At 31.9% G+C, this 25603-nt stretch overlaps 2 protein-coding genes across 2 annotated transcripts; both read left to right on the plus strand.

The window, feature by feature from the left end:
• Window positions 1–7229: 7229 nt before the first annotated feature.
• On the plus strand, window positions 7230–15543 carry LOC129003401 (zinc finger protein 782-like). Its single transcript, XM_054431693.1, has 4 exons — window positions 7230–7578; window positions 11576–11786; window positions 13880–13968; window positions 15203–15543. The coding sequence occupies exons 2-4, from the start codon at window positions 11620–11622 to the stop codon at window positions 15430–15432; spliced, it is 486 nt and encodes a 161-aa protein (XP_054287668.1). The 5' UTR covers window positions 7230–7578; window positions 11576–11619; the 3' UTR covers window positions 15433–15543.
• Window positions 15544–21381: 5838 nt separating this feature from the next.
• LOC129003403 (zinc finger protein 775-like) lies at window positions 21382–24726 on the plus strand. Its single transcript, XM_054431694.1, has 3 exons — window positions 21382–21557; window positions 21677–21867; window positions 24542–24726. The coding sequence occupies exons 1-3, from the start codon at window positions 21382–21384 to the stop codon at window positions 24724–24726; spliced, it is 552 nt and encodes a 183-aa protein (XP_054287669.1).
• Window positions 24727–25603: the final 877 nt, after the last annotated feature.

Consider the following 25603-nt stretch of genomic DNA (forward strand, 5'->3'; position numbering starts at 1 on the left):
CTTCCTGATTTCCTATAATCAATGACACAATCTCAGAGTAAATAAACTATAGTTCGGCCGCTTAGAAAACGACCTGCGCGCTAATGCTAAACCAATGCTGGAGGAGGTCGCTTTCTAAGCGGCCGTACTATCAGCGTAGGAGCGTAGGTATTTCCATGAGTTGCATACGCTTTTAGTAGGGTCTTTTAAACTCATAGAAAATTATGACTACTAGTTTTAATATAGCTTCTGTAGTACCGGTACTAGAAAACTGCTCGATTTCGAGCAACAGGTGCACTAGTTTTGTTTTATATTTTTAATTATTTATAAGATGCCTACAAAGTTTAAAGTTTTTTTCCTGTGACAGGTTTAGTTTACCATTTGAGATATTAGCATTTTGTAACATATACGTATTTAAGCAACAGCTGGTGTAGTGTAATTTTTTTAGTTTTAAGATTGCGGCTTCACAAGACAGGTTGCTGGAAATACATAGTTTAATACCGAGTTGATAATGATTTGACTGGCTGGGATCGGTGAAAGAAATATCTGCATCAGCTTTGGTACAAAACTAGAGACATCGCTACAACTGAAACATGCTACTTCAACTTTAACTCATCCAGAACTTGCTTATTTTTATGGATTATTTCGGTTGACTGGCTTTTTTGTATGCTTCACTGCTCTTTAGAATTTCAAGAGATCTATTGTTCAAGCCGTCAAATGCGGAACTAACCTACCGGATTATAACCCACCCTACGGGACCCGGATTAGTGTAGGTAGCAAATGCGGAACTAACCTACCCCCGGAATTTCAAACCACCATAGCATTCTGTCATAAATCATATAAATTTATTACTCAAAACAAAATATTTGTATTTGTTTTTTATTCATTTTTTATAACAATACCATTTTTGTTTGTATTGCTCCCTTGGAAAATATAAAAATACGGATTAGTAACAAATTGAGGGAAATGTTTTCGGTCCCCAAAATTCCGGGTTCAAATCCTGCCAATGAGTTTTATCCAAGTGATAATATGGCACAATCCTCAAGGACTTGCCTGAAGTGATGTGTAAAACATTGCAATGCAAGAGCCTATGTTCATCGTCCAAAGTAGGTCATAAAAAAACTTATTATAGGTTTTTTTTATCAAGTATCTTGTGATAACAAAAGTATTACATTTAGAGTATTATTTTATACAATGTACTAACTAATTTTAGTGGATTGACTACTAACTTTTTTACTAACTACAAATAAAACATGTATTTTACATTTTACGCTTTTTATTAGATACTTCCTGACTTAAGTTTTCTCATTAGTACTTAACAAATATTTAACCAATTAGCATTTTCAGTTGCTTTAGTCAAAAAGAAGTCTTGGCGAGCATGTAAGCCACTCTGAAAGAAGATCTCCCTGCAATGGAAACATAGTTTGTTACAAACTGTCTTTTAATATGAGAAAAGCTGTAGACAAATTATTTCTTAACATTTGGTCTCTGCAGTATAACCGTGTCACATCAAGCAATGTCTACCATGGTCTACCAATGTGTCAGCCTTGTTGCAGATGACCATCTTCAGAACAGTAATGAAGCACTACTAGGGATGGCTACAAGAGGACAGATTATATTAGCATGAAGCTCTTCACGGTGGTCCACATTCTGCTATGAGACGCGGTGTTGTGCTGCTGGAGGTATTGTATTTTATTCTTAAAAGGAGTATTGTTGCTAGAGTTTTGGTGGGGATTGTATTGCTGGGAATTTCATTGCTGTTATGGCAATAGGAGTATTATTAATTAGGTGGTTCTGTTGGATAGGAGCGTTGTGTTAGTAGTGTTGGGGGCTGGTGGGTATTGATAGGGTCGTTGTTGCTACGAAATTGTTTCTAGATATATTGTTCCCTGGGTTGTTGTTTCTAGGAAGTTGTTGCTAGCAATTTTGTTTGAGTTACTGAGGTCAACAACACCCCTAGAAAATTTCAAACGACACTATGGGCACACCATTAACATGAAGCTACAAAATTTGCTCCTATCCCCCCTAACCCTCAGCCCCTAACCCACTCAGCGGAATGTGACCACCCTGTGGTGTAACAGTCATGCCAAACTATACTAACTTCTGTCTTGTAATCTCAATAGTATTTGCTCTGCTGTCCTGAATGAGACCATCTTCAACAAAGCTGGAACGTTAGAACAGCATGTTATATTCATGAACAAGACGAGGGAGGACCGATGCTACTAGGTGTCGAAAGAGATTCACTTCTCTACCTCTTTGAGCTTTTAAACATGGATTCAGGGATTGGGTCCATGCCCTGAACTGACAAATGTTCAATTGCTGCTCAAGTGAACTGGCACAAAGTACAGGAAAAGGATATGAAATTTTTAACTGATTTGTCAGTCAAGCAGTTATAATAAGTGAGTAGCTGCAGATCCTGTGAACAATTGCCAGTCCACAACCATAATAGTGACATGTGATGAAATTAATGTACTATATTTACTGACTAATTTAACCCAGAACGTATTTTTCCAGAGGTATACGGAATTCTTGATGAACAAGGGGATCGGAAATTCAGATGTACATCATGTGGAAAGATGTACAAGCGAAGATTTCTTCTCAACAGACACAAGAAATATGAATGCGGGAATATCAGACCTTTCTCGTGCCCAATTTGCCCTTACAAATCAAACCAGAAAGGGAATCTGAAACTTCACGTCTTGAACAAACATGATAATCTCAAAATTGATTAATTATGTTGAGTAATGACATGTGTTGAATGGATCATGGCTAGTGAAGTGATGGAAAAACTTCTATCTTGGAGGACAAGGAATAAAAAAAAATGGAAATACTTAAGTGATATTCATTTAAATTATATTTAAAAACTAGGCTATACATTGTCATTCTAACAGATCAAGCTCAGTTTTTGTATAAGGTATATTTGTTTTACAGTTTATATGGTATTTTATAGGTTTTGTTCTTGTTCCTAAATTTATAAGAAAATGTTAGTTTATGATAAACTGATTTTTTTAAATAATCAATCCATTATGATGGATTGTTTCTTTGATTCAAACATTTAAAAGTAGAGAATTCTTAAATAAATCTTGATCCTCAACGAACACTGGCACATTAGTTAGCCCAGACAAAGATGAAAAATTCTACTAGAGAGTACAATATACAATTTAAGAATAAACTACAAAGATATTTTCTTACCATTGTACAGTAATTTGTTTAATAAACAACTTTTATAGATAAAATGTCTATTAAACCAAGTTTCCCTTTACATAATTTTAATTTGACAACTAGTTACCTATTATTGATTCGTTTTTACACTGGTAATGCTCAAGTAAACCAGCTATTTAGTTCTTTCCCTAAGTTTTATTTTTTTTTTTATCCCCAAGTTTTATCCCGTACATCTAAGATCTGGAACTGGTGGACAAAAAGTGATAAGTATTTTATTAGCGATATTAATTTTGAACAAGGTAGCCTATAGGAGGGATCGTCAAACGTTTTCATTATACTCGATTATCTGATTTAAATTTATTCGGCCTTCCTTGTCATCGACCATTCGGAGGGTCCAGTACCGAAAAATTGTGTTATTTCCATGTACGTACATTGAAGTGGGTACGAACCTTGCTGCGGCCAGTTAAGACTCTACTGTATTAGAAATTGAAGTTAATAAACTTACCAACATTTTATTTCTAGGTATATCCAAGCCTGGAGATATGACTCGTAGACATAAGTGTTTAATATGTGGAAAGTCGTACATCCAGGGTTTCTTGCTGAACCGCCACCTTCGTTACGAATGCAGCGACCTGCGACTGTTTCCTTGCCTCATGTGTCCATACAGAGCCAAACACAAGAGCCATCTCAAGAAACACATGTTTCATAGACATAAGGACACAGTTCCCCAGCAACCAGTTTTGCCAAATTTGGAAAATATATTTTTTATGTGAAATATACGTGATACTCCTGTTTCTTGTTTTATTCTCCACAATTTGAGCTCAGAGTGTATTTTTCTTATTTTTACCTGCACAACTAAGGGTACTCACAAAGAAGTAAGGTACAGAAGAAAAACGCTTATGGGACGACGGTGCGCTTTCAGCTCTGGTATGTTAGGCCGGAAATATACTTGTGACAAGCAAGGAAGAATCAGATTGCGAGCGCTGCATGAAAATTTCTATCGCACAGGGCACAGGGACTTCCTCCACATTAACGTTGAAAATGATGGCAAGGGGGGTGGTGTAGGAGTTGTCCTAGACACCAGTACCAGTGCTAGATAATTTAATTGCTGTTAATATTTTAGTTGCATAAGGAAACGTGTGCCACAAACATTTTCTGACTTAGTTGAAATCATGGTGGAAGGAAAATACACATGTGTGCTATTCCCGTCATTTGCTGACATTGTAATCAAAATTGTAACTATAGTAGGTAAATAAAATTAACTAACCCCATATTCTAATGCTTTGTCCTTAGAAGGCATTACAAACATTGCACTATTTAAGACATTATCCTTATTTTCATTTTTGTGATAAATGTAGTAGTAATCTGGAAAGTTGATAGTTTTGAAATGGTTAACCATTGTTTTGTTATAGCCATGTTGATGCCGTTGGAAGTAATCATAGAAGAATCAAAAGGATTAAATTATCAATGCCCAGACTGTAACAAGACCTATCACAGAATAGACAGCTTGAAGAGTCATCAAAAGTACTATTGCGGAGACAAAATGAATTTTGTTTGCAAACTTTGTGGTTTTAAAGTAAAATATAAGTATCAGTTGCTTGCTCACATGAAAAAACTACATGGACACCACCCTTTGACTGCTAAAATGCATAAACCGAAAGAAAAATGTTTGAAATTCACAAGAATCAAAAGAAAAAAATACACATAAGAAAAATAAAGTGTAAAGAGAAATAAGGAATCTAAAAAAGTGTTTAAAATACAGTAAAAAAGTGTGTTTTTTATTTGTGGTTTCCCTTAATTTTAAGTAATCAGCTGTAATTCAGTTAATTGTTACAGTTTTAATTATTGACTCAGTTAGGTTGTGGCTCTTGTACATTTCATGTTAAATAATTTATCTGAAAAAAACAAAAATATATACGTCTAATTATAATAATTAAATGAAAATTTGCAACTCATTTTCAATATAGTTCATTATTTCATTCTTTATTTGTAATAATAGTGAGTTTGCTGGATGTAGCTTGTACAAATTATTTTATAATCTAGTTTAACTACCATGAAATTGTTTGTTTTCATTTTTCCTCTTCCATAACAACAATAACCGGAAAGGTTTAATAATTAATTTGTGCATGTTTTAACGAGCATGAATCAATTAACCGATCAAACTCACAACAATGTAAATATTTTTTTATCACATCTCTTAAATCAGTGGCTGTTTTTTTTTCTGGGGGGGGGGGGGTTAGCACCCTATATATTTTGTAGAGGGTAATAAATTCAGCTAAATATTTCAATAACTAATTTATCCAATTAGAAAATAATTTCTACTTTGACATAAAATTCCTCTATTTTATTTGCAGTTTTTACCTTTCGAGACTCAAAGGCAAATATATCAGCCTCAAATATATCAAGCAAATATATCAGTTCTGGCAAATATATGACAGAACTTGCTCTCGCAACTACCCATGGGGTGTATCAAAACGGTTAAAATCTATAACTGACTAGTGCTGCAATCTGGAAGTCAATTTTATAAGTATTATGGTTATTTTTCATCATAGTATACCATTAGGTCTCATAATTAGCTGAGCGGTTTAACACGTGTTGTCTCCTTGGGTCGTAGGTTTGAATCCCATCTCAGGATTGTTGTGCAATTTATGAGGAGTTCACGTCTGTAGCAACGCTTGGTGGGTAGGCCCACTGTAACGGTGGCTGGCTCAGGTTTGGAATTGACAGTGTGTGAACTCTTTGTGAATTGCACCTAAAATCTGTCATTTTACTATTCAAGTTCAAAGAATTAGATTACTACAAATTTCCTCCTTTTGATTTTTTGTTTTTTTTTTACTAATCTATTTCTGGAACATTCCAGTTAGGCTATAAAAGTTTCCCGTCTTACGATTCAAGATGTTTAATTTTAGAAAAATATTGTGAAATAAAATTAATATAGTAAGTGTACAATTTTTATGAGCACTTTGTAAATTAGGAATTTAAAAATCAACTAAAGAATCTTTGGGAAACAGCAAATTCAGCTATAATTGATCCAAAAGCCAATAGTTCTTAAAATATCATACCACAATCGATATTGAGTAAATGAATTTCTAAACAAACGTTGAGTAATCAAGTCCTAAATGCAACAAATCTTGCCCCCTGATTATCTAATACCGTCTCTACCTTATATTCTTGTTCCTAAGAGGATTCTTTTATGAATTTGTCTGAACAACACATAATCTTTCATAGGATTTGTCCCTGAATGGTTCAAGTGTGCCGACTGCGGACAGACTTACCGCTACAGGAAGAATCTCCTGAAGCACATGAGATACGAATGTGGTAAAGAGCCGCAGTTTTGCTGTCCGATTTGCCCTTATAAATCTAAACAGAAGGGCAATTTGAAGACGCATATGTACATAAAACACGAGAAAAAATAACCTCACCAGATAAGCTACAATTGTAGACAATATATTTTTATTAAATATCTTTATTCAGTTTGAATGCAGTACTTTTTTCTTTCCTTCATAAAAAGAAAGGTGATGATGTTATTTAGATTAGCTTATTCTTGATTGGGAAATGACTAATTTGTAGCACAGTTTCAGATTAGATGATTTGGTCCATCTTTAACTTACAAAGAGAACTATTATTTACAACTTTTGACTATTCATACACTACTGTTCAACACATTTCATTCCCATGTTTTAGTAAAATCCAATTTAGAATAAAAACATTTCAGTTAATTGAGCCAAAACATAATTTTCTACTCCAGAATATCTGTTTTGTTTTCCTTATAAATACAAACGTTTAATAATGATAATTATAAATTTGCAATATGTATAGGTAATTTTTATGTTAATTTCCTAGAACAGTGTCTTTTTATTTTCCAGGGTATATTTTTGTATAATTAAATTTTAATTCCCCTATTTCTGATTCAATATTATTATAATGAACAATTAAGTTTATTTAAAACCGTTTTCTAATTCCCCTTACTAAAATGATTGAGTAATATCCATAACAGCTGTCGATTTAATCAGATGGTAAACATAAATCAATTTGATAATGTTTAGAGTTAAAGATAGGTTATTATTCATGCATTTTCTACAGTTTTGTTATCTCAAGTCTTGGAGTTTGTTTAGTTGTGTGTTGCTTTATTTACAAAATGTTCAGTTTCCCAACAGATGACGAGCTGCAGGATTTAGCTTGGGAGAAGTGCAAGCAAATGTATTATAAAGTTCGACAAGCTCATGATTGGTATCACGAGAAGTATCTGTATATGAGGTCGGTGGTGACAGAAGAACGGTATTGTGTTTTTGTTCTCACTTATTATTTGTGCACAATATTTTCACTTCTTTACTTCAAAAATGTTTTTGTAAAAATTGACTAATGTAGTTTCAAAATATTCAGTGAACTGAGTTGACATTAAGTACAGCTACTACCGGTATCACGTTGGGAATTTATGTAAGTATGAGTACTATTAAGTGATGTGAATATGGATTTTAATTATCGATTAAGGTTTCACTATTCCTTTTCCCTTTAGAATGTAGAAGTTCCCCTTAGGAATATAGGAGTTTACACCAGACCTTTAGTTGCTGTGGTAAATTTTGAAGCATTTGAGTAACTTATTAAAGATAGATTGGTTATCGGGAATAACCAAACTTATACTTACAACCACCTATGTGAGTATACGTTTTGACGTTTGAATACTGAAGTATGTCCTATCTACTATACTCCGTTCAAACAGCCGTGGCACCTGATGGATTAGGAGACCACATGGAAACCCTTGGGGCCTCCTAATCCCTCAGGTACCACGGCTATTTGAACGGAGTATAGTATATGGGCGAGTTGTAGCAAATCTTTTACTCAAATAGAATATCTTTCACAGTGTGAGTTGTTGTTTTAAAATGCAATTTCTTATTCAGTTTTTAGTTCTATGGTATTTGAACTGACATTTAAGTTAGATGCTACAGATTACTGTAAGATGCCTTTTCAATTTATTTTGAGGAGCAAACTTGTTTAGTGGTACAGAGCGGGATTTCGGTCCCTGAGGTCCTGGGTTCACATCCCACCAAATCACCAGTGGACTTAAGTGATAATGCTCCAACCCCTAGATCTAGTCTGAAGTAATGTGAAAAACAATACCTAACGTCCTAAGACAATAAAAGATGGTATTTTTATAGTGTGTTTCCTGCATCGAAGTAAACATACAACAGTTGTATTTTATTTTACTTCGATGGTTTCCTGTTCACTAGAAGACAGTAAATTACTTCATTGCACTATATTAGTAGTAGGCCTAAGTGTAATTCAACTAATTCAATTTTTATCCTAAAACTATTTAAGGCTTTGTTATGGAAGTGGGGGTGTACTTCTAGTAGCCAAAGGTGTTACTCAATCAAAAACAGCTAAAAACCATACTTCGCTTCATACATTCATGTTATGTTTTAGGCTATATGTCATTGGAAATTATTATTATTTGTATAATCTAACCATGTATTTCAACGTTTCTGAAATATTTTTTTGGCCGTATACAAACCCAACCTAACCTAACGTAATGTAGATATTGTATGTAAAATTAATGCCATTATTTTATTATGGAGTTAACTAACCCAGTAAATCCATACAACACCAGCTAAGTATCAAACTGTAATTATCTAATTAATTTCATATTTTTCAATTCCGTATCTTTCTTTTGATAATAGGTGTCAGTATCGATCATAATTTCCTCGAATTCTTAGCAGGTTTTAGGCACTTAAATCTATACTGTATAAAAAATTAACAAATACCTATCTAGACTTTTACTACTTGAAAATTTATGGTACTGGCAAGTATGTTTATAAGAAAGATAAAACAAATAGTTAAATTTACTGTCAATGTTTCTGAGACAGATCTAAAAATCTTGTTTTCCTAGAGACTTAAACGTTGCCACTTTTATTTATAAATGCAAAACACAAAATGAGTTTAGTTGCTGGTAGGATTATTTTATTTGTTTTTGATTTGATTTTAACCACGATAAAAGAATTTTTAGTACCGTCATAGACTAACCAACACAAGTAAACTTCTCATCCCATTGTAAATTTTGAAGCACGTTTTTCGTGTCTAGTTCATGTACGTGACACATGGGCGCTAGTGTCGACGAAACTTTGTTTCTATTATTTTAGAGTTAATTTCTTGATTTGTGCTTTACTGTTTGGTTATATAACTAGGGGACAAGTTATTGTTTATGATTAGATCGTATTATTTGGTTAAATGAGGTTTTAAATGGCTGCAATAATGGGAAACAAATTGTAAACAAAACACGACTAACAATAAAATTGTCTTCAGCTGTTCCATAAGGATGAGAAATCTACTAAGGGAGTGTTTTATCTATGGTACCGTACACAACTAACACATTTTCTATCATTTTTATTTATATACTGCTATGAAAACACTATCTTCATTAGCTTTATTTATCTCTATTGAGATATTGGAACAAGTAAATATCTTGTTTAGTAATATAGAGATCCACTATTATCAAGATGATCATTTTGTTTATATTTTCCAAGTCAAATGGTTAATTTATACATACCTACTACAATATACTTTTCAGCTTTAAACAATGAATACCATTGTTTTAAGAATCATTGTATGCTGCTATGTTGGAATGTTAGTCCTTTTACTAACATTTAAGAACCGTTGGTAAATTATTTTACTATTACCGTATTATGAGTGCAAAAGTATTGATTTTAGCCAACCATAAAATCAAACTTCGACAATATTTTATGCATCACATTATAATGAGTACTCCACTTATAATCAAGGTAAGAATCCCCAGGTTAATGTTAAGAAAATGATCAATCATAGATCACATTTGCTCTTTCTTGCAGATTTTGCTTTAAAAAATAAAATAATCTGTATTCATATAATTTTTATTGCTGCAGTTGTTTAATACTTTCTAGGTTGTATCACCTATATTGTTATCATTTCAATGAAATGTGTTACTTAAGTACAGCCTTGTTAGCTAAGGCTACGCAAATACTGTAAAGGTTCTCCTTATTCAAATTTGATATTGTCTTTTATTTCAAAATAGCTGTACTCGTAAAATGTTGAACAATTTGCATTCAATCAACTGAAATGAACCCACACAGATTATATTGTAAGTATTATAATTTTAAACTCAAAACACATGTTGATTTCTTTATAAAATTACACAGATATTATGTAAAACTTCGCTTTGTTTGCACAGTCTTTAGCGATTTTTACCCTTATCATGTAGCTTTAAATAGTAAAATGATAGGTTTCTTGTCCTTGTGTAGTGTAACAGTTGTTTAGACAGTTGAAGAGGTACTGTTAGAACATACCTTAACAGGTTTCTTCTATAAACTGAAAATCAAAGCATCGCAGCAAAGATGCATTTGATTTTCTTATTACTTTACAGATCTTATTGTATCTTTTACCTAACTCTTTCTTTTCAGTTCTGTTTGACACCGTACCAAAGAGAACTATACCAGCACGGGAAACCTTCTTCCCACAGAGAAATTGTGGTACAAACTGCAACAAATTATCACGTCAGTGTAGTCGGATAAGTGACGAAGAAAGACTACAAATCTGCCTAATCTTCCACGGATTGGCCGACAAAGACCGTCAAAGATCCTTCATTGTTCAACATATCCGTCAGACCACTTCAAAACGGCAGAACCCTTTCCAACGCCAAACCAACTACTACTACCTGCCCAAAGACGGGGAACAGATAAATGTGTGTCAAAATATGTTTATCAATACTCTAAACATTTCGGAGAAAGTCGTAAGGACTGCTCTTGCCAAACACAACAATGACGCTTATAACGGTGATGTAGATTGAAAATAGATATGCAATGGTTATATGTTTGGTCTTATTTGCCCTTGATTTCTCTACTTTACAAGATGAGAGATGTCTTTAATCAATATAATTTCACAAAAGATTTACTTAATCTTGGTTATTTGCCATGGAAGTTTCATTCATGGGCTTGTGTTCATGAAATCACTAACAAATATGTACGTTTAAAGAGTAAAGATTTAAATTTATTGTATTTTCCATTGTTGAATCAAAGTATTACATTTCTCACTATTCACACATTATAATTAATCAAGAAGTTATTTATAATTAATCAGAACCTTTTTATTACAAGTCAGAAAAGACACTTATTTTAAATCAAATTCAAACTATAATTTACATTTTGGTGAAAGAAAGCTATACTGTGCCAGGGGGGTTGCTACAAATTGGTAGCAATTTTTGCAATACCAATAGGGATAATCTCTATCTTACTATGACTGTACCATGTGTTTGATTTGTAAATATGAAGGTACCACAATTAAATCTTAGCAGGAGTTATGACTTAAATGACTCCTCTACATTCTTCATCATCCTCCTAATTTCCCTCCAAAACTCTTCTGTTCTTAACAAACAATACAACAATTGTCCTAATGCAATGTTTAATTCCAGTGTTCCCCGATGAAACTGAAGAGCAGGCCCAGTTTAATTGTTTAATGTGTCAGAAGACCTACAGACATAAACGTAATCTCTATAAGCACATGAGGTTCGAATGCGGAAACAAAAGACCATTCTCCTGTCCACATTGTCCTTATAAAGCGTCGCAAAAGGGAACTCTCAAGAGTCATGTGGTTATAAAACACAAAAGTCTAATGTTCACTTAGTTTTTAAATAATAATTTGTTTAAAATCTTCATGATCTTGCAATGTATTAAATTTATTCACTTTTTGAATCTGGTATTACTGTCCAATTCTAACCTACAATTGACAATTTTATCTTTTAAAGTTAAGCATTTGTTTTTTTAATTTATTTCTGAATACCGTTTTTAAGAGGGTATTATTTTTGTAAAGTGACAGGATATTAACTGCAAACTGTTACAGTGTTTAGTTATAGTGATCACATTTCTTACATACCATACTTAAAAAATACATTTTCTTTACGTACCGGTACAATATATAATTTGAACTACTAAATTTACTGAATGTGCTCTCTCAAACATTTAATTACTGCTTGAAATAATTGATCCCCTAATTGATTGTATTTATTTGAACAAGGTTACCTACAATCACCTACAAACAACAACAAAAAGACGAAACAAAAAAAATTACTTCGGCCTTTATACAGAAAATATAACTGTTTAACTAATCCAATAAAAGAATCTAAGAAACAAGCTTATTATAAAACAAATGTCACCAAAGTCGGAATCTTATCTTAGTATCCTCATTTTAGCTACTTCTAATATAAATAAAGTTGAAGACTTGCCTTCTTTCTCTGTTATAAAAGGAACAAACTGTTCTACAAATGTGTAGCAATTTAAACCTTGCAAGTATAATTTCAAATGTGAGTGTCACAGCTTATAGGTGGTATCCAATAATTTAGTCTTAATCAAACTTTACTTTCAATATAATTCTCTCAGAAAAAAACTTGCAAGACATTGTAAACGCTATCTTACATAAATGCATTCTAAAACCAATTTATTATTCTTTATAATTTATTAACTAAATTTAAAAAGAAAGCTATAGTTTTTGTAAATTATTCTTGTGGTATTCTCACTTTTTTCAATATTTACGCCTTTGCGTCGCAGGAGATTCGGTGATTTTTGTGGCTCAACCGGACGGCAGCGAGAGATTCAGGTGTGCCAACTGTGACAGAGAATATCTTCTCAAGTCGAGTCTACATAAGCATCAAAAACTGGAGTGTGATGGTCAAAGGAGATTTTCTTGCAATATCTGCAACTATAAAGCATCACAGAAAGGCAATCTTAAGAGGCACATTGTCTTGAAACATCCTGGACATACTTGGTCTCAATTGTGAAACGTCTCATCATCAGGGAAGGACATCATTTTTGAGTTTGTGATGTCCAAAAACATGAAGGCTTACTGTGCAATAAACATCCATAACTTGGTAAACAATTTCTGGTCAAATAGGCATTTTTACAGTTCTTATACAATATCTTAATTTTTTTGTAAGCTTTCAATTAAAGCATATTTTATTTATTTAATTGTTAAATTTTTAACTTGTTTAATATTTAAGTATTATTGTGCTTTCTGAGTATAATAAGGTCTAATAAGTCTAATAAGTGATGTGTTCATTATTTCATATTAGTGTTGAACTATAAAATAATGTTTTAGTTGCATTTTTATCAATTTTGTATGATTGTTGTTTGTTTTTTTTACAAGAATAGAGTGTGTGAAAATACAAAAAAATAAAAAATATTTATGAATTTATGAGTTTTTAATTTTTTTTATCCCTACAGTCAAAATGTGAACTGTAACTGAAAATTTCAAACTCATAATTTCTTTATTAATAAAATAAAATGACTCCCTGAACCGAAGGGCTAAGTTGATGAGCATTTAAATACATTTTCTTACTAAAATAAAACATCTCTTCTAAGGTATCAAATAATGTCTGCAGTATCACATTTCTTAGGCACCTCTATAAATAATATTCTTAGCAACCAAAAGTCTGAAAGGGTAGTGAAATTGTATTTGGTTTGTGCATAAGTGCGATGAGAATTGAAAAAATCATATTTATCAATGTGCTAATGCTATTGTCCTTAACCGTTTTTGGTAAAAATGTGTACTCTAGTATTTCTATAGATTGTAATGTTAATAATTATTACACATTTACCATGAACCATGTCCTTAAATTGAAATAGTTATGATTGAAAGTTTTCAGGTCAGTTCACCATCCTATGGAGTGGTGGGAAAAAAAGATATCAGTGTCTGAGTTGTAACTTGCTATTCTTCAATCAAGTCCGTCTCAAGCAGCACCAAAGAAAAATGTGCGAAGCGTTAAAAAACATAACTGTGAGGAGACGGTCAAGGCGAAGAATTTTTTCTTATGTTGGAAGAAAAACTATTTAGTATAATGGTTTAACTGATTGACTTAATTGGTTTTGAGTTTTACAAGGATAATTTCCGCTTTTGAAATTTAAAATGCTGTTGGTTTATCCTATAACAAATATAAAAAATCCTTGTTTTTTGGCTAATAAAGATTTATTTGGACATTGCTGCTTCAATTATATTATACACCTAATGGAAAAACAAAAAACATTGTTTATCCACTAGCAATTAAGTAAAATAAATATTATATTTTTGTTTTTTGGATACATTTTTATTAATTATCGTAAAGAATAAATCACCATTTAAAATAATAGTTGTTAACGCAGTAAGGCGCGCCTGGTAACTGCTAGTAATAAATATAAAAATAAGTCCAACTAATAACATTTATTTATTATTTAATATTATTATTATTACTTATTACCAGTTGAGATGGTGGCCACCTAGGTGCCCCACAGTGTAGTAGCCTTGTGTATTGTCGAGACCACTTAAGTTTGCAGTTGAGGGAGGAGCCTATTTACCATATGGTTTTGAATGGACCAATGAGAACCGTGCGGTGTTGCCAAATCTAATAATACCAGCTGATTTGAAAATGCTTAGTATATTTTAATTTGTGTTGTCAACAGGCGATGTGGCAACGTCACACTAGCCTTGTCTTTTTATTGGCTGTCACCAACTGCAAACTTACGTGGTCCCGACAATAGCTTTGTTACTGACTATAATCAGCTGTTTCATTAGCTAGGACCATTAGTAAAAAGCCCAATGTTCGAACCATCAATAAGCTACTAACTTTTCTCAGGATCGAACCGGTAACCTTTTGATTACTAGGCGAGCACTATAACTAGTTAGAAGTTAATATTAACAGATAAATAAACTTTTTAATATAATTATATTTTTCAAAAATGAGTTTCTCTATAATAAAATAGCTATTGTTGTGTTAAGCTTATTAGAGAATAAATAAGACATGATACTAGCTCTCTACTTAATACAAACAATGACTATTTCAATAACACAACTAGAAGTCCTGTAAGTGTGCAGCGTTGCTCCAACAAGGGGACTTGTTTGTTTTTGTATTTTCAAGGTTTTGGGTTTAGTAGTGAGAAAGATTTTTTCTCCTGAATTCAACAATGTATACATTTTTCAGTTAAATTTAAACAGGCAAAATTTCAGCTACACTAAACCTCTTAACACTCCGGTCCTTGTCTGAAACACAAACTAATTGTGATTTACCGTCCAGGCGCAGACATCCCGTGGCTGCATGATAGACGCCAGTTACACCCACATGTGTGTGATGTTTGCGGCCGAAGTTACAAGTATCGGGACAACCTGCTGCGTCACAAGCGACAAGAGTGTCTTAAAGAGCCCAAGTTCGCTTGCGACTTTTGTTCCTACAAGGCGAAGTATCGCAGCAGTTTACGAGCTCATATAGTCTGCAAACACTCGGAAATGGTGAAGTCTTCGGTTTGAAGATCATTGAATATTTTTATAAGTATTAAAGTGAGGTATCTGCTACAAATCAAATATCTAAATATAGTTTAAGTGTTTTGTAGCAGAAATCCCAATTTACAACTACTAATATGCCTGTGATTGAATAATTTTTTATGTGAGTTGACGTTTTAAATTATAAAACATCTTGTTAAGTTATTTCAAACTATACCACCAAACGAATAGTACTATAATAAAAGCTAAAAAATATCTTACTATTATTTTTTTATGTTTCTTATTAGGAGTTACAGTATTTTTGTTTAGTAGTTTACTTGTGCAAAGTGCCTTAACAATTTTAGATTAATCTGATTGGGATTTTTATGTTGAAATGATACAAAATTTTAAGCTTTAGGCCTAATGTATTTTTAGCGCTGAATATATAAAAACATGTTCATGCTTTGTTAAACGTTCCATTTTTTCCGTAGGCAAAAATACAAAAATATGAAATGATTTTGTTTTGACATAATTTACTTCATAACGCTTTTTGACAGATCACTGGACTTGAATTTTGATATTTCTACTAACCACGTACAACCAATTTATAGTTCTTAACAAATATATTTGATCCCACTCAGTGTAAATACTTATTTTTATGATTTTTGTTAAGTAAATTTTATTTATACTGTACTTATTTTTACCAATGTTATCATTATCTTCCAGTTAGTATATTGTACAAGTGTAATATTTTTTTTTATTCAGTAAACAATTTTTATGTTATAACATTTAGAGTAAAGTGTATTTAGGTTTATTTTTAAGGTTTGAAGTGTTATTCTTCCTTTAATTTCAATTATAATTTTATTTTACTTGCCAGCAGCAAATTTAAAATGTGTACTTGAGTCTGTTTAAAATAATGTACTGTATTTGTAATAAATACAACACAGCTTTTAAATACAGTAACATTGTGAATTTTTCTTTCCCTACTGTTTTGCCATAATCTTTTTGATTACACACAGATCAGGACTGATTAAGTAAATGGGCTCGCTGGGCTGGAGCCCGGGGGCACAAGGGGTTTTAGGTTTGCTGGAAACGCAAGGAAGGGAAAGATTCCCTCCCAAGGAAAAAGGAAGAGCGCAATTATCTCCTGGCCCTATTGCGTGTCACTTGAAAACCGCAAGCCTGACACTGATGACTTACTGGTTTTGAGGATAAGAGTGGGAAAAGGAATAAAATATAAGAAATATTTTTTTATGGTATTTTTTTAATGGGGATAAAAGATATTTCCCAAACTTTTCTCAATCTACAAATCATCTATAACTTAATCTGTGTGTAAAATTATTTCATTTATTAAATGTTCATTTGTGTCTATTCACTTTGTTTCATAATTTTCATTGCACCATTGACTGTAGATATTTCTCCTGTGAAGTATATATTCCATGCTAAGTTGTAGCCAGTTTTTGAGCGAAGCAACTTTTTAACCATGCCAAATTTACAAGGAATTAGTGGAATATATAAACCATAGCATCTCTCTGTTTCCCCTCTCAGTACTATGGGATGAAAAAAATCAAAATCTACAAAATAATTACCACATTCTGTAAGAGACTTATTTAACACCCTTCTCTCCGAGTAAATACTGGCTCATCTTGGCTCTATGCATGGAACATCTATTTTACTATCTAAAGTCAATGATATCACATTTCTATCATTTACTTGAAAATGTACTCATTTTTCCAAATGTGTGGGCTTATTGTGTGTGTTCATGTTTTGTAAGGCAAACAGCTTGTATGTGATGATGTAAAAAGGGAAATCTACTTTATGAGAAAATCCTATACATTTTTTAGAAAATTATAAATTGTATGAAAAGGTTATGTGTGGGTAAAACGCTTGGGGGTATGAAATTTGCATGTGGGATTTGTGTTAGGCTTTATATCCAAAAAAATTGTACAGAACTTAAAAAGTCTCATTATTGTTTTAAGTACTTTCAAATTTGATCAAGATTCAGTTGAGTGATAAATTGATTGAGATTAATGAGAAAAACTAATTTTTGAAATAGTTTTCTAATTATTGTATTGGACCCCAAAGGATTGTTTCACCAAAAATAAGAAGTGCCAGAAAGCAAAATAACATAGTTTGAACTATATCCAATTTGTCTGTCCATAAGTCAAATTCTAAAGCAACAATGTTCTTCTGCACCTTGTGGCACTTCTATTTACTCTTTGGACAACACTAATCCATCACAATCCTCCTGTGTTTCAAGTTATTTGGTTGAATGTAATTTTGAAAAACTTTTGAAAGTTCTGCTTTCAGAGAACTTTTGCTGCCCCTACTGCTTTCGTGTTTACAAACACAAAACCTCAGCCAATCGACACGCTCGTGAGTGTACTGCCGCTCCTCAACTGATTCTATGTGGAATCTGTGACTTCTCAAGTTACGACAAGAATGAACTTTCCCAACACTGTCTCGAACAACATTTCTGAAAACAGCAACGAACCCAAAATACATCCTTGAGTAAAACCAAATATTGCACTTAGTGTTTTAGAGATTAAACATTAGTATAATATTTTGTTAAAAGTGTTCAAAATGCTATAGTCCTTTGTTCTTTGTATTATTTTCAAAATGGCCAATGCTCTCCCAACTCTGGCTGGAACAATCTTGTATATTAAAAACTTTTGCAAAACTTATGACAGCTAGCCAGACCATACTACTGGACCGAATTACACACGAGCTGTACCAAAAGAAAGGTTATCGGTCCTATGTGCAGGTTTTATTTGTATTTTGAAAATATTTAAGTTAATTTGGTCTAAAATAGAAATTAAACTTTTCTCATGGAGATTTAACATGGGGCTAATTCTATATATTTATAGACAAGCATGTTTATTGAAAACCTTTTTTCAGCTCCTGTGCATGGCAGGGAAAATCTACATACTGTTAGAAAGATATTTGCCTGTAGATGTGCAGAATCCCTTTATAAATTAAAAAAGGCTCAAAAATAAGCACAAAAAATGTATTTAAAATTTAAAAAAAATTAACATGGGCCTTATGGGTTCCCATGTTGGTGACAAAATAACAACAAAATATAAACAGAAAATCAAAACAAATGGATTAATTTCCTATCACATGTTTTAGTTACAGTGTGGGGTGGAAATAGAGAAGTTTGCACAATACATACTTTTGGTTCTAATAATCATCTTAGTAACTTGAATTGAATTGATTCTTGGTGACCACACACAGATTCTTCTTATAATCTTTAGTTTAAAGTGGTATTTCCTTAATAAATAATCTTTTAACACAGCCAAGGATAACACTTTTAAAAACAGTGTTGTATCCAAAATAATACCTTGTTTAACACCATAAGTTAAATTTGGTGGTTTAGAGAATGCACACCTGTAAGAGCGAAATGATAAGTATCCTTATATATACAGAATGTTGCTTCACATTTTAATTAGTATATTAATGTGAACGAAAGCTATTTTTATTGTAAACTCATATTAAAATTGGTTAATATATACCAAGGCTACTAATATCAGTAGTTCAAGGTAAAAAACTACAATACAAAATTTAACACAAAACATTACATGTATAATTATTAAGTTATCTAGGTTAATAAAATCTATGAGTTTGGGAGAGTTCTTTAGGCCGATTTTTGTTATAATACTTGTACTATGTTTAGCTTTTAGTAGTAGTATTAGTGTTTGCTTTTAGTTACTTACAAATTATTACATACTTATCCAAACGACGAAAACTTTAAGAGTTTAAGTCATATTGTTTAATTCACTTTATAGTATATATTAGTTAAGTATAGCATATTGTTACTTATTGCTAGGGCATTTCAAAACTCAGTTGTTTCTCAGCCTCTCATATCAACCACTGCCAGCTTATGAAGTGAGGAAGGCTTTAAAACAACTTTGAGTATTGCATTAAATATTAAAGCACTACTTACTGCCTTATTAATACTGCCATTTTGACTTGCCTTATACATAAGTAACTTAGGGGTGCAACTAATTGTGCTTATTAATGTTGTACTCAATGCATAGTACTTAAGCATAGTTTTGTTAGCAGTTTCAAGATACTGATTTTGAGCTCAATAACCATTGTGTCTTATATGATAAAAATGTTTAATTTAAAAATATTAATTGGAGAAAAGAGGTTACTGACCGGTTCCTGTTGTCCCGGGTTCAAACCCCGCCAAATCACCAATGGATTTTATCTAAGTGATATTGTCGTAACCCCTAGAAAAAAAATTAAATTAAATTGCTTTTGTTGTTGTTTCCTGCTCTTGATTACGTAAGGTGGTTGTGTCATCCAAACAACATCTTACCTGTTCTTTAAAGTCAACAACAACAAAGGTAATAAAATTTTGAATCTAAGATAACAAAAAATAAATATGTAATTTCATAGATTTTATTTTATTATTTTGTTACGCTAAAATGCTTTTGTCTTTATTTTACTCCATTCTATTTGCTATTTTATTAACAAAAGTGAAAACGCCAAATAGATATTTGGGGTTTAAAATGTTTTTTTCACTTATGTTATAGGCTAGTTTTTGTGTTGAGCCTTATTGTTTTGTATGAGAAGTTTTTGTTGAGGGAAAGTTGTTTTAGTGGTGGTTAAGTAGTTGATTTTGTAGCTTTACCAAATATATTTTGTAGTCAATGAACAAAGAGACTTTGAAACATTCCAAAGCTATATTTACTTTAGCTTTTACTTTGTGATACAAATCTTTGTTGTTCTAGTATAAAACCACCACCAATTCACAAACCAACAAGTCTATCACTGTTTAGACAAATGACTTTATTATCTTGCTTATGTAGCTTCATCATGTATTCCTTTATTAAATGTGTGCCTTATCCTAGCTATTAGTGTTTAATTAATACACATTTATAATTTTCCTTGAAAATGCAATGTACCTTTGCTGCAATCCATCATATAAAATCTTATTATTTGATAACACTACAGTGTCACTTAAAAATAAAATTATAAGAGTTTTTTTTTGTTTTAGATTTTTATTTTTAATGGATTGTTGGAGTATTTTAAGACTTGGGTACAAAATTAGTAAACAAATACTCTCAGACAATTAATTACACTTTTACAAATTTTCACCTTAATTACTGAACCTGAATGTACAATTTTTAAACTTAAGCTTTACAAACATTGTCTTTAAATTTCTTAACTGGGGTACATTGCAACCTTAAGTGCATATTCATAATCCTTATATCCTAAAATGTGCTTTATTCAATAAACATTGTGTTTTTCTCAGTTTGGTTTTTAACTTTCCTCCGTTTATTTTTTTTTTTTTTTTTTATAAAATTATCTAAATTATTTTACTTAATTGTTTTTATAGAGTTTAAGTTCTCTGTCCTAGAAGTCCAAGGTCCAAGTTCGAATTTCAAAAATTGCCAATGACTATGTGTTAAGCATTTTTCCAAGTATATTTTGCTTTGTGATAAGCTAGTAAAAAATATATATATATTTGTATAGAGAAATGTCTTTGTAAGGAGATATACCTTCATGAAAATCCCTAAGTTAATTTTCATTGCTTATAGGATGGGATATTTAAATTGTTATTGGAATATCAGAAAAAATAATATTAATAATCCTAAATCATTGTATAAGCTGATTTTTTAGGAAACACAGTAATTAAATTTTGTTTATAATCTTAGAACCTCACTCTTAACAAACTGTTTCTAGCAGGAATAACCAACATTTATTACCAACTAGGATTCTACTTTTACCAGTGAGTACCAATTTTTAGTTTACTTTGGGTTGTACAATCCTAAAAAATTAAGCAAATAATTAAAGTGAGTATAAGAAAAACTAACTATTCATTGTTGATTTTCCGACTAACATAAAAAAACAATATTTTTACTCTTAAACTAATTTTAAAACAAAAATTAACTCATAGAGCCTGCAGTCAAAAGAAAATATATTCTAAGTAACATATATTTTTGTGAAACCCAAAATTCACAGTAGTGTTTCTTTCCAGCTTATCCATGGATGGGGTCGTTGTTTCCGTGTGAGACTTGTGGCAGAGCTTACCGCTACAAGACTCATCTCCACAGACATCGGAGATACGAGTGTCAACAACCTCCTCGGTTCCTGTGTCCTCACTGCAGCTACCGAGCCAAGAGAAAGGAACATTTGCAGACACATATGATCAACAAACATAGCAAGTAAACAGGAGGAAACAGTGGTACCAACTGTGGGGAGAAATACATCATGAGCATTTGTAGAGACTTCTGACCAACAAACATAGCAAGTAAACAGGAGGAAACAGTGATACCAACTGCAGGAAGAAAGACATCATGGATGCTCCAGAGCCAGGAGACATCTGCAGAGACAGGATTTTTCAGAGATTTTTCATCTGCAGAGACATTTTATCAACAAAAATAGAAAGTAAACAGGAGGAAACAGTGATATCAACTGCAGGAAGAAAGACATCATGGAGCATCTGCAGAGACATTTTATCAACAAATATAGCAAGTAAACAGGAGGAAACAGTGGTACCAACAAGGAATAAATTACGTAGTGTTCTTTATAATTCTAAAAAAAGGCTTTTAAAGCAACTTTTGTCTGGATAAAGCTGGGGAGTGCTTCCAGGATAAATAAAAGAAACCTAAATAAAAAAATTATTTATTCTAAAACCATATTTAGTGGCAAAACACCATAGCTGTGGAGGTCAAATAAAATTTCCTCTTAGTAAAGCACAGTAAAGCACTGATAGAAACATTTTATGAGTTTGAAAATACTTGGAGGGTTCCAAGGAACCCTCCAAGTATTTTCAAACTCATAAAATGTTTCTATACGGTTTATGGTTCTGATTTGAGCATAGCCCAAACATAACTAAACTGAATTCCGCCCTTGACAAAATCACCCCACAACAAAAACCTGCAAACCATTTGATAAACAAACCTGATGTTAAGAAAGAAATCAGGCTTACCAACTGTGATAAGAAAGAAAACATCACATTTATAAAATTAATAATCTAAAAGGCACATAATTAAACTAAGAACACGCAAAGATTTATAATTCAGATTTTTTTCAGTTAAAGTAAGTATAGCCTTTGTATAACGTAACAAAACAAATTGTCTGTGGTTGGCTAAATCTTTTTATTAGAGATTTCACCTAAAAAATATATATAACATTTTCTCTTAAAACAGTTTAATGGGATATACAAATGGAGATACTCTATTGAATGACTTCTTTGTTTACTTTATATACTTAAAACACATTTAATAGTGTGGTAACAATACAAATTTTGGTGTCTTTCATGTACAAATACTGAAGTCAGTATACTCAACTTTTGACTGTTTATATTTAACCTCATAGCTCATAATGGTTTTATATACCCTTAATCTATACGTTTTTTTACTCCATTTACCATAAACGCTAGAATTATTGTGACTAATTAAAAAAAAAATATATACAATAAATATTAATGTTTATCAAATAAACGAAACAATATTGTTATGGTTCAATGAGAAAAATTGTTATGGTTCAATGAGAAAAATTGAATTATGTATTCTTAGTGTATTTAGTTAGTAAAATATTTACTATAAAGCAATATCTCTGTGTTCACCATTCAACGGACTTACGAGGTTTCAAACTTCAAAATTGTAAATAGTTTGTTTATTATTTATTTGAATACTTTTGAAAAGTAAGATAAAAGATCAGATTTTATAAATTATGTTTTTACAAATTTAAGCTTTGTTGACATTTATATACACAAGCCAAATATTTGTACATACTTAAAGAATCATTAATTTTACTAACTTATCTCAAGAATCAAATAACTATTTCTGTGATATGTAAACTGTATCAAATACTGGTTGGTATTGTTTTAATAATTTCTTTATTTGTAATGCGGTTTTGAACCCTTTTTATGTCTTCTTACTAGAGTATTTAAAAGGTTATGTTAGGTGTTTGATATTTGTTAATATATTCATGTTCACTCTGTATTTGTTATATTGTCTTATTGTTGGATAAAAAAGACTGTCAATTAAATCTGTGGCGTTTTGTATGAGTCCTGCAAACCTTCAAATGAAAAAAAAAACTGTTTTTTTTATTTTTTACCATCACAATATGGTGTAATACTGTGTAACTAGTTAAATACACAATCTAAAATACCGGTAAGTTTTTTGTTTTTTTTTTTAGTTTAAGTTACATCTTCTAGTTGAACAAAAATTACAACACTTGTGGATAATTTATTTTATTTTGAAATATACATTTCCCACATTGTGATTTTTTATCAATGGTTAGTTTTTAAAGATCCCTAAACTGAAGGTGGTAACTTATTTAACCGAGCCAACGATAGAAGATGCTTCTAAAAATTTGTTTTTACATTGCTTATCCCCAACTGAAAATATTCAATTTCAAACAGTAAATTTTTGCAGTGTAAAGATCAATCATTTATCACATTTTTGAAAGCTAGAGAACATATATTGTATATCGAATGGCACAGCTATAACATAGATAATGTACACGGATTTCAATGAAGACTTTGTCTTACTGTATAAAGTAATAATGTTTTAGTAGATTAGATTTTTATTTGTGCCATCCACTTTTTTATTGTATTCTAAACACCTTTGGTATTTTTTATGGTTTGTGTAAGGGAAAACATCCAAACACTGGGTTTGATAATATCTTTCGACCTTGTGTTAGACAACATCATTATTTTAAGGACACAATACGGATCAATCTAAGCCCCTAATGTTCCTTTGTTATTTGAAGGGTCAACCAGGAATCAGTTGGAGCAAAGCCCCACTAGAAAAAGGCCATGCTGCAGGATCCATGACGTCACACTTGTAGATAGATTCACTGCCATATCCTATATGTTTTAGGTAAAATAGCTCGCTGTTTGTCAGATTCTAACGTTATTACGTCTGACAACTTTGTACAACCACCACTGTGACATAGTGTTGCAGTGCTGCATGGCCTTTTTTTCTAGGGGCCTTGGTTGGAGTTGCAACACAAAATATGACTCTGTATAATTGTATATGATTTCACAAACGATGAATGTATATGATTAGGGCAATGAAATATCCAACTTCACTCTCTTGCGAAAGGTTACGTAACAAACCTCATCAATGCATATTGAACAATATTGTTCATGCAAGTCACTTGCTCTGATTCATCAATGTTCATGTGTCGTTTGCAGGAGGTTTCGCATGTGATCGTTGCGGTCGTACCTACACCCTTAGGTGCAACATGTTGCGGCACTGTCGGCTAGAATGTGGACAAGAGCCGAAGTTTGCGTGCGGACTTTGCCCTTATAAAGCCAAGAGAAAAGAACACCTCCTGGCACATACGGCTTTCAAACATCACACTTTAGGAAACACTTGAGATTCTTCAGTCTATGTCATTTATAAATTTTTAATTTTTAATAATTTTAATATTTTCTATTATTTCTATAATTACCTTAAAAGTATTATTCACCTTATTTTATATTTAAGTGATGAGTTTTCTCCAGCCCCACAATTTTAGTTCATAGTTTTTATATTATTGTAATTTACCAAAATGGTTTATGTGGAATGTTACCTCATTATTATATCTCTCTGTTGCAATACAACTAAAATATAACACAATCAGAAACAAATAACTGTTTTGTTGAATTTTAACCTAGCATAAACGTAAATTATGCTAAATATGTAAAAAATTATGAGTTCCCCAGTCTGGGGAACTCAAGAGTATTAACTGTTGGAAAACTGTATCCTAAGGTCCAGTTTAGGATTCTACTCGTTTAACACAATTGTGTAATTCTGACTCATATTTTTGCTTATTTTCACAATTAGTATTTCAACCTTAAATGCATAGGAGGTTTTGGTTTCTACTGGTCTATATCTTACTGAATCCTACAAAATATTAAGCTATTACTTCTTCCCTTTAATAAGCAAGAATGAGAAAATATTCAATCTTGAAGCACCCAAAGTACAGATAGGCCAAAATGCCCCAAATTCTGTACGTGAGGCCAGAACTGGTCAGGTCTTGGCTAAGGGGTGGGCGGAGATAATTTGGTGAAAAAAATTGTTTCTGAAGACCGTGACAAATACATCTGGCCAACCGATAAAGACAACTTGAAAGATACTCCTTCCGATTGCAAAGGGTCAATTATGCTGTGTTATTTTACATAATGCTAATATTCTTCAGGTCTGCTGATGTACGAATGTATTTCCTGCGGAAAAAAGTACAAATACAAGGATACGTTGGTGCGTCATGCTCG

This window comes from Macrosteles quadrilineatus, unplaced genomic scaffold, assembly GCF_028750875.1.
Source record: "Macrosteles quadrilineatus isolate MER2022 unplaced genomic scaffold, UCM_ALF_1.0 Scaffold_9__3_contigs__length_116548681, whole genome shotgun sequence".
Taxonomy (NCBI): domain Eukaryota; kingdom Metazoa; phylum Arthropoda; class Insecta; order Hemiptera; family Cicadellidae; genus Macrosteles; species Macrosteles quadrilineatus.